Raw genomic sequence first — 10994 nt, 5'->3', positions numbered from 1 at the left:
CCCCCCCCCCCCCCCCCCCCCCCCCCCCCCCCCCCCCCCCCATACCCTTCACCTTCTCCCTTATCTTCCGCGCATTCGCTGGCGTTAAACCGCCCCACTTAATTCTAGGTCTACCCTTCTCTTCTTGTCTTTCTTAATACCTAAGTCCATTACCAAGAGCCTATGCTGGGTCGAAAGATTCTCACTCGGGATGACTTTACAGTCCTTACACAACACCCTATCCCCTTTCCTAAGCAGCAAAAAGTTAATTTGGGTCTTGGCTATCACGCTTCGAAAGGTGATCAGATGATCGTCCTTCTTCGGGAAGCTCGAATTCACCACTACCAACCCAAAGGACCTCGCAAAGTCCAACAGAGCAGCTCTCTCTTCATTTCTCTCCCCAAAACCAAAACCACCATGCACATCGCCAAAACCTCCTGGTAACGCTCCGATGTGCCCATTGAAATCCCCTGCTACAGCAATCTTCTCGGAACTAGGCACTCCTCTTACCACCTCATCCAAAGCCTCCCAAAACCGCGTCTTCTCATCCCTATCCAAGCCCACCTAAGGCGCGTAAACACTACACACGTTCAGGGTAGACCCCCCAATGACCAACTTAATAGTCATCAACCTATCGCTGATCCTCTTAACCTCCACTACCTGCCCTCTAAGCTCCTTATCTACTAAGATGCCAACTCCATTCCTACGTCTCACGCTACCAGAGTACCAAATCTTGTAACCGTCTACATCCCTAGCCTTAGACCCTACCCACTTGGTCTCTTATACACACGCAATATTGATCCTCCTCTTTTTAAGAATCTTCACCAGCTCAATAGACTTGCCTGAAGAGTACCTATATTCCAAGATCCAACCCGCAGCCTATTCATTCTAGCACCACGTCTTCCTCTACCTCCCCTAACGCCAGACCTAGCCCCCATTCCCACACTCCTCCTCCCCCCCCAAACCCTAGCACAACCCTTGCGCCAACCCCCTCGGAGATGACCCTATCCTACCATCAATGCCCACAACCACAAGTCCAGGAAAATGCCCACAATAACAGTAATAAAGTAACAGCGGGAATAGAAGGCACACGTACAGTATATGAAATAATCAAGAAAAGGTCAAAGCAGGTATAGACGATACAAACAATATCCACCACTAAGCAAAGAAACCAGTCACAACTATGCTCACTAGCAGCATGTAACGAACGCAGAAAAGAGAGATAGGGAACAAAATAGTATAAAGAAGTCAAACTATATGAAGTGCCGAAATATGGAGTGACGAAATAATCAAAGTTTAGATGTCACCGGTACGCCTGCGTGCTGTTGGTCCGTCAATTTTGATGTTGAAAATTGGTTGCCAGAAGAAGGTCGACTGGAACGGGGCCGCTGGTTATGTCGACGGAGTGTCACCGGAGTTTCGCCGGAGCGTCTTCAGGGACTTGCCGGGATCTGGACGTCGACGGACGTCGAACCAATTCGTCTGATCTACCTGTTTGGCTGCTTATGGATACCTCCCCCGTTACCTGAGTCGAGCCGGCGGGAAACCTAAACCCGCCGGCGATAGTCGCGACGGGAAAAGAAATGAAAAGGGTGGGGAAGATGATAACGAGGAACTGGGGAGATCGATCTGAGGGAGAGAGAGAAAGAAAGAGAGGTAGATCTTATCTGCTTCCGGCTCGTCTACGCCGTCGCCGGCGTCAGAGTCCGCCGGTCAGTCGAGGTGGAAAGGTTAAGTTGAACGTTACAAAGTGTACGTTAGAGAGAGAAGTGTCAGATTTTGGATGTTTGAATTTGAATATTAAGATTTGAATACTAAACAATTAAACTTGCCTCAAATTAATAAATATAAAATTTAATAGAATATTAAATTAATCTAACACTATATCGACAAATATTTCTAAAAAATTTTAGGGTGGTTGGGGTAATGGATAGTAGTGGAGGTTGTGGGTGCCGATTGGAATGGTATTGGCTAATGATGGTGTCGTGGGTAGTAGCTAGTGGTGATAGTGACTGACAGTAGTAGCTGACGTTGGTGGATAATAGTGAAAGCTAATGGTAGTTGTGAATAATGACGGTGGTTTGCGAAATATAGTGATGACATATGATGGTGATTGTTGGTTGGTGGTGTGATGCTAAATGGTGGGTAGTAGTGGTGACCCAAGTTACTCGGACTCTTTACTTTTGGTGCCGCACCAGTGTCGACACGACATGGGTGTGGGTGTGGGATCCGTACCCGATCTGGTCAACCGATTTTGGTACTTTGACCAAAATCGACTGGAAAAGTTTGGACAGATTTAAGAAATTTTGTAATCAAAACAAACGCTAAGGTGAAATTGAAGAAAGTGGAATACCTTGTATATAGAAATTTCTATGTTATTGCTTTTGTTTTTATCTCCTTCCAAGATTGTCTTCTTGAACAAGATTTTTTCCTCAAGTTTTTCATATAATATCTCATAATTTATGTTTTATAACTCTATTTTTAGATATTTAAATTATTTTTTACCGAATCCCCACACCTGTATTCATCCCTAGATCCATATCCCCGAATCTTTAAATTGAGACCGTGAAGGATCCGACCTCTAGATCCGTACCCGTATCAGACACCCGCACCCGAGTCCGAGCAACTTAGGTGATGACGACTGATTGTAGTGATTGGCAACAGTATGGTTGTGGCTGAGGATGGTAGTTGTGGGTGGGTGGTGGTAGTTAATAATGATATGTAGCGATGTTAATTGGCAATGGTGAATGACAACGGTAATGTTCACGGATGGAATTGGTGAACAACCTTCTTTGTAGGAATCCTTAAATATCGTAATCATTCAAGTCTATTTAGACTCATTAATTGGTTATAATATTAAAAAACTCTTAATGGTCAAGATCCAAATAATTAAAATTCAGACCTAAGAAATTTATGAACTTAACGACTAAGATCTGACCCTCCCCAGACTACACTGGGTTTGTTGTTGCTGTTGTAACGACTAAGATCTGAATGATCAATATGAATACCTTTTTGATGACTATGGTGTCTGAGTCAGCTGTGCTCACCTCGATTAATTCCATCGGATACCTACTACCTCCCATCATCACATGTATCAAGTAACTCTATCTACCAAGGCTTGGACAGATGAGAAGAAACCACCTATGCTTTTGCCTTCACTCTGGATTGAACTTGAGATCTCATGGTTCTCGACCAACTTTATTGACCACTAGCCCCACCATTGAGTGCGGTCTAAAAGAATTTAATTGCAGAGACATGGTTAATAAGAAATTATATGGCCGACTCCAACTAGTTTTAGACTGAGGCATAGTAGTTGCATTAGTTGTTGTATCATTTCTGATTATTGTCAAATGTATCTTAACTTTGAAATTATGTACAACAAGTTTTAAATCTTAATACAAGAAAGGTATATCTTGTTCAATCAGTCTTTTTCGCCACATCATGTGTAGCAGGAATCGAAGCCCTCCACTGCTGGGGCAAATGTATAATGCACTACTTTGATCCAACAAGTTGTTAGGAGTAGGTTTTGGCTTGGATCTAGCATGAACTCTAAAGCTTAATTAGGGAGAGTCTGGGACTACCAAAGGATGAGTATTTCTAGTCTTTCCACGAAGTGGAATTATTGAAGAAACTTTTTATACTGGAATTGTTAATGAATGGTCCCTTCCTTTAGTTATCGTCATCCACTGCAGTAGCATGCTCAATGATTAGTAGTAACCCGAATATTTTAGCTGTATACTATGTCGTTAAAAATGTCGTGTTACTTTCTTAACTTGTAAACTGCCAAATTTGGTGGCAGGATTGCCCAATGTTTTACTGGCAAGGTTTAGTCCCTTTTGTCGATTAGTGAAGCCAGAACAATAGTAGTGTCAAAATTAAAGTTCACAATTATGTTGCAGGAAAGGAGACCTTTGTGTAGTGCTTTTCCTTTCCTATTTCTCAAAATTTTCTTATTTTCCTGTGTTTGACAGCAGTGATCTTTGTTAACTTTTCTCATCTTATGGTTGTATTAAAATGGTAATTTTAGAAGGGTCCTCCATAAGCTTCATGGTCTAGCCTTGAACTTCCTTTCTGAATACTGCTTACCTATGTGTGTTTGTGTTGGTTTGTACAAGTAAATGTATCTTATATCTGTACTAGTGCTTGCAGATGTTTCTCCTGTAGTTTTCCTGCATAGCTACTATGATCCTTTCTTTATCCGCATTTGGTAGTCATCTCTTCAAACTATGTCATTCTTAACATGGATAGAAGTCATTTCCTTCGTCATAGGTTCACGTTGGTGAATATGGCGTGCACTGGAATTTCTTTTTCACTCTTGCTGCTGTAGCAATTTTGACGTCGATGATTAATCTTCCACCGAGTTATTGTGGAATTCTGGGGTGGTTTATTCTAGTAGGTATTATTATAGTAATCTCGGCCCATCTCAGAATTTTTGGTACCTTCTGATATGCTTGGTCAGCCTATAATTTTTGTTTGTCCTTTCAGTATATGAGGTCTCCCTGTTGCTTGGGCTAAATGAATATCTTATTTCAAATGAAAGAGGACATGACATCATCAGTCAAAACAAAGAAGGGATTTTTAGCATTTTTGGTAAGTATAATTGTGAAGTGATATTAGAGCACTCTCTCTCTGACACCATGTGTTTGCTTACTTGTTCAGTTTTATGGTCTTTGTGTCTTTTTAGAAATTCTTTGAAGAAGAGACTGTCTAGTTGTTTGTTTAGTTTAACTTGGAATTGAAACATTCTCCTCCTTCTGGACTTGAGACTAGCTCACATAGGTGGAGTTAAGAAAAAAGTACCGATATATGTAAATGTTTTAAAGTTCTGCCTTGCAATGCCTGTAAATCAAAATAAACTGTAAGATATAACTATCATATTTAAAAGAAAAAGGCAGCCTGGTTCATTAAAGATCCCCCTATGCACGGGGTCCGGGGAAGGGCGGGACCACAAGTATCTATTGTACGCAGCCTCATCGTACATTTTTGCTAGCGGCTGTTTCCACGGGTTCAACCCGTGACCTCCTAGTCACATGGAAGCAACTTTACCAATTACTCTGAGACTCCCCTTCAATATATAACTATCATAGTTTTTCACTTTTTTTCTCAAGTGAAATAATTTTCTGGAAAAAATTGAAAAAATTCTCATGGCCAAACGCCTACTTAGTCCATAATATAGTAGTAGTCGGACTGAGGGCAGTTCATGAATTGTAACTTTATTTTAGCAAGAACTGGGGGTTTTATTTAGTTTTTTTTTTGTGGGTATTTCTTTGGTGAGTCTAGCACACGTATAAACGGTTTCCAAACATGGGATACATGGGTTTGCTAATTTGTTTAAATGGAAGACTTATGTGAATATTGTGTGGACTTGAGGTGAATGTTCTGATTTGGGTCGGGAGAGCTAAGAAAAGGTACCTATATGTAGAAAAAATTGCAAACATTGGATTCCAAATGCTTATCAATCAAGCTAAGCTACTAAGCTAGAGATAAGTTCAGTAAGTTCTGAGTGTAACGATAATCAATATAGCAGTAATCACATATTCACATCTTGCAAGCTGGTCCATGTAATATAACTTCATTGTAGTTAGAACTGGGGATCCATTTTCTTTTTCTAGGTTTGTTCTTTGTTGAATCTAGCACATGTATCAACTTTTGCCTGTGGTGGAATACAAGTAAGCTTATATATTTTAGGACAAATAAACATCCAGATCAACACATACACACATCAGACTCACTAAAGAAAAATAGTTCTTTTCCAGATGGAAAAACTAAGTTTACATTGTGCAAGTTTTGAAGTTCTTCCCCAAATTTCTGGAACAAGGCAAGAATTACTCATTTGGGTACCCTTTTTCTAGAGGATGTGAAAACTCTTACCATGACTTCTCTTTTCAAGGCAGAACAGAACATGTTAATTTGCTATTTCTATTTTCTTAGTCATATCTTTTCTTAGAAGGTATTAGGGAGTCATCTTTAACCAAATGTGGTATTTAATTTTTTTTGTATGAGCATTATCGACTTTAGCTGGGTTTAAGGTGGTTATCATTATATTCAGTATTTGTTTTCACAATCTCCTTGCTTTTTTATTTTATGATTGGTAATTTTGGTTTAGCAAATTATTTCTTGTGATATCAGGTTACTGGGGGATGTACCTTGTTTGTGTCCAACTTGGCAACTATCTTTTCTTTGGAAAACCTGGAGATGCTGTGTTGAGGACAAACAATTGGGCAAGGATTAGAGTCTGGATTATCTGTCTTCTATTCTGGTCTGATTTCCAGCTATGGAGCATTTTGCTGTCCAACTTCTTAATGTTTGCTGTCTTGCTATTAAGTGCTGCTATTTCTAAGCTTGTTGCTTCCTCTTCATGTTGCAGGTTGTTGACCGTTTTCCTAGACTGGCATGTTGAGAGGGTTTCTCGCAGAATGGTAGAGTGTATTACCCTGAGAGTTTTCCACTTCTATTTTCAGTAGCAAATATCATAGTTTTCAGTGCAATTTTATGTCAAATGTCTAATAATCTCTTTTAACAGTGCAACCTGGCTTATGTAACTATTGTATTGGCTATGAACCTTCAGGTAAGATTCAGATAAATTGGCATGGTTCTGAAATTTCTCTTCTGCTGTGTGTTTCAAGAGTGTTCTGAGCTGTTTTCTTGCACTCTTTCTTCAAGTCTTGTACTCTTTTATGGTATCTACTTTTAAAGTTCTTTTTTCATAATTAGAATGTGGAATTGTCTCGTCCCTGTGGCTCCTTTTGTTTGCTTAACTGGTCGTAGCTACTCATTCCATCTATCCAGTGATTTCTCTTCCAAACAGTTCTACTCTTGTGAATGGAGTTTGCACCCGACGTACATGTTAGTCCTATTGGATGGATGCACTTTTGTCTCTTTAAGTTAATGGGTTTTCGGGCATTATCTCTCATCAGTTATTTCAAGAGTGAGAGGAAAGTTGGAAAAACTTAGGCCAAGTGTATTAAGAATGATTTCCGACAACTTTTGACAGTAGATAATGAGACTAAAGACAGATGAGAGGTTATTTCAGTCAATTGCTCAAAACAAATTACAAGACGACTTGGTAGATATTCATACATGTGCGACAGATAGAAACCTTAGCTGAATCCATAAATAAACCTACGTTGAAGTAAAGGATATGATGAGGGTAGTCTAGTTTTGAAGTGCCTTGGCGAGGTTAAGTGATGGCTAACCAAGCTATTCAATGTTATATTAAGGAGTGAAAGAGACCAAATGAGTGGAAAAGGGTACCTTGGTTCCAGTATGTAAGAACAAAGGAGTTGAAAGATGTTTGAACTATTGTCATATTTAACTTATATACTATATATATGTATTTTAAATTGAACTTATAATAATATAACATTTGGAAAATAGTGATGGAGCGTAGAACAGGGATATCAAGCGTGGCTGAATGGGTTCATGCTTGGTAGTTTTGTAACAGCAGATTTTTTGTTTTTTAACATTTGTAGAAATTCTTAGAGAAACCATATGGTAGTGCCAGTAAAGTCCTTAGTTGGTAGTTTGAAAATACAGAATCCATATCAAATATAAATACGATAAAGGATACCTATGAAGGACCAGTTACAAGTGTGAGGACAATGGGAGGAGATACACAGAGATTTTCGTTGAATTCAGTGCCTAACAAAGTGAAAGAAAATTTTACAGAACGGTTGTGGGAACAATGATGTTATACTGGAGTGAGTGTAGTGTCTCAATAATGAAATATATTCAGAAGATGAATGTTGTAGAAATGTACAAGCTAATATGGATATGCAGTTGAACAAGATTGGACAAAGCTTGAAATGATTACTTTGGACTGAGGATTCAAGTTGCACAAAAAGGATAAAATGAGAAAATATCAGTGAAGATGGTTTGACCATGTTGAATTGGTTTGTTGTAGGTGTGATGTTATGATGACGGAAGGCGCTAAAAGAGGATAAAGTAGACACAGAATCAGATTGGAGGTTATCTAAAACGACCTATGATTTATGGTAACCAATGCAAATTTAGCTAAGAATAGGAGATAAAGGAAGTAAAGGATCCATAAAGACAATGCCAGCTAGTTCGCATTAAGGTTTAGTTACTGGTTTTACTGTTCAATTAAATCTGGTGCTTGTCAGTAGTACTTTTAGTTTTGTAGAAACTTGTATGTCAGCATCTTGCTATTTTTTGAAACCAATCAGTATCCCCACAGAGGTAGGGGTAAGGTCTGCCATCTGTGTACATCCTACCTTTACGGACCCCACTTGTGGAGATAACACTGGGTATATTGTTGTTGTTGTTTGTAGAACTTGTATGTGACTCTGGGAATAAGTGTAAGATGTAGAGAACTTCTAGTTTTAGAGAATTGCCAGTACAAAAAGAAATTGATATAGCACCCAAGGGTGTGGCTTAGTGGTTCAATGAAGTTGGGTTGAGCACCATGAGATCTCAGGTTCAATTCCCAACACCCAACAGAGACAAACACTAGATGATTTCTTCCCATCTGTTCTAGCCTTGGTGGACAGAGGTACCTGGTACCTGTTGCTGGTGGGAGGTGGCCCGGACACCACGGTTATCAAAAAAAAAATTGATACAAATAGAGAGGAATATATGTAGATCATATATTTGACCCCAAATAGTTTGGAAGTGAAAGATAGTTGTTTGATGATCGTTTACCACTCATTTCAGAGCATGATAAGTCCAATCTTTCAGTGGAGATATAAGAAGTAACAAGAGTTAGAGATGGAAAAACAGAAGTAGATTGAGTCACCAGAAATTAATGACATTGAGCACAAGGAGTTCCATTACTGTTTTCTAAATAAGATGAATGAAGCTGCGACTTGTAAGGAAAATCTCTAACTTTAAATCTCTCTTAACAATTTAATTTGTTTGGGATCATCCGCACATCTTAGTGAAAGGATACCACAGAGAATGGATGTCATTGAGCTAAGGATTAGTGGTTGGCTGGTAACTTCTTGTCTTTTGGAAAGCTAATCCCTACTTTTTTTTGCGGTTTGACCTATTTCTGGGTGAAGTACGATGCTCATAATTTTTCTTGTGAAGATTCAACTTATTATACACTCACACAAGCTGAGCATTGCTTTTTCAAAGTGTTGCGAACCCATTTCAAAAAGTTTGGTCAAAGATAGATTCATTTCACTCCTGGAAGGGAACAACACCGGACTTCTGGATAGAAGAAGACTTTACTAGTTAGCAATTATTTCTGTTTTTCTGGAAGAACTTTGGGACTACTTGTGAATTTCTCTTGAATGTAATGCTGCATAAAGTCTGCTGATGTGATCCATATAATGTAGGATTTTTTTTTTATTTAGTCATGACTAACATTTCCCCTCTTCAGGTTTTTGCAGTTTTAACTCTAGCTGATTATGTACCTGGATATAAAGTTGCTGCACTGATAGAATTTTTTGACCGAAATTTACTCGTCTCTTTTCTTCTGGTGAGGAAAAATTTATTGGTGACATCATCATTCTATAAGATTTTATGTTCAACCTTTGATCTCTGGATAATTAGTCATAAAAATTGTTGTGCAATCATGCAGGCTAATGTGCTAACTGGAATGGTTAACCTTTCCATGGATACCCTTTCTGCCTCACCATTCGTTGCACTTGCTATCTTGGTTGGATATGCATACATTTTATCTATTGCTGCAGCAGTTGCACATTTTTATGGTATTCGCTTGAAGTTTTGGTAGTGGAGCTCGTTCTAGTGTACAATTTCATTTATTCTTTAACCCGTCTTCCATTATAACTATTCTTACCATTATTGTTACTGTAATAGATCCTGTATGTCCACAATAGATTCTGAAATAGAGGCATTGGATTCACTTTTAGTTTGATGTGGCTGAGCGATGTATATTTTTCCCTTGACCCCTCTTCCCTTTCCTTCAAAGGAAAGGAGGAAAAAGGAACCTGTTGATTTAACTACGCTACAGAATACTCAATTTCTGTTGATTAGAAATGCACAGTGTGTGTGAGATAATTGAACGAAGCGTACTCACATGACCATGTTATCGCGGCCTAAATCATATGCCCTTGCTATGCTACAACAGCCAAAAGGAGTATATGTGACAGTAAGCAGTGGAGAGAGTGAGACCTCAATCCCTTTTTCGCATTCTTTGTGCATGCACCGGGTTGGATTGCCATGGCTGTACATAAATATCAAATACTGGGGCTAAAAAAGAAAGCCAAACTCAAGCCCCATTTGGGAAATGGGTCCCCCAAGAAAGTGAGAATACTATTCTTTTGAATAATAATAGAATTGTAGAGTTTTAGTTTTGAATGCAGATGATTGCTGAAATGTACTTGAGAAGAGAAAGCTTTGGTTGGTCACATGGATTATGGATATCCTATACAGAGAGGGCCTGACAGCTTGGACCATGGACAATGGTCCAATGACCTATGTCCATTCATATGTCCTCTTCTCCAGATAAGGTGATATTTCCTGTGTTTCTACTTTCACATGGTCCTTATCTGCTGTTTACCTTCCTATTCTTTTCCCCCTCTCTTCCTGTCTATTTTTTTCCTTCCTTCTGAGTTATTGTTTTGCCCTTACCTTTTATTAGTCTGGACCTTAGGTGACTATGTACAATATAAGGTTGGTTATTTTTATCATATATGGTTTTTATCATACAAGGTACACTGTACTTTGCTATAGTCCACAAGTGTAGTAGGTGGATTATAAAGAGCTGGAGCTATTTCACATTTGTTTTTTTGATAACGGTGGTGGCCGGGCCCGTTTGCTCGCACCTCGACAATTCTACCAGATACCTACCATCTCCCACCAGTTTGGAGCTATTTCATATTTTTGGATTGAATCATCTTTCACATATAAAAAAACTAAATTTCTAGTTGAATAAATTTCTAGATTTCTAGTTAAATTAATTGGAGTAATTACATGCTCTCACTAAACTCCTACTTCTTAAAGTTTATCAAACATTTACTAGAGGTAAAAGAGTAACTTTCTTTTGTTGCAAAGTGTCAATCCAATACTGAATTTCATGCTTTGGAGAT

At 38.8% G+C, this 10994-nt stretch overlaps 1 protein-coding gene across 3 annotated transcripts in view; it reads left to right on the top strand.

Annotated features, from left to right (window-relative positions):
* The window catches only part of LOC107870790 (uncharacterized protein At4g17910), a 21387-nt gene extending 11567 nt beyond the window's left edge, over nt 1-9820 (top strand). For 2 of the 3 annotated variants that reach the window (XM_047394705.1, XM_047394700.1), the window contains 7 exons: nt 4249-4375; nt 4465-4569; nt 6109-6238; nt 6347-6398; nt 6503-6547; nt 9323-9421; nt 9524-9820. In XM_047394705.1, the coding sequence (XP_047250661.1) occupies nt 4249-4375; nt 4465-4569; nt 6109-6238; nt 6347-6398; nt 6503-6547; nt 9323-9421; nt 9524-9676 (711 nt within the window). In that variant the 3' untranslated portion in view covers nt 9677-9820. The other variant, XR_007043622.1, reaches the window with a different exon arrangement.
* The last annotated feature ends 1174 nt before the right edge of the window (nt 9821-10994 follow it).

Source organism: Capsicum annuum, chromosome 1, assembly GCF_002878395.1.
Source record: "Capsicum annuum cultivar UCD-10X-F1 chromosome 1, UCD10Xv1.1, whole genome shotgun sequence".
Taxonomy (NCBI): domain Eukaryota; kingdom Viridiplantae; phylum Streptophyta; class Magnoliopsida; order Solanales; family Solanaceae; genus Capsicum; species Capsicum annuum.
The sequence above is the reverse complement of the archived record's forward strand: the minus strand, read 5'-3'. Positions and strand labels throughout refer to the sequence as shown.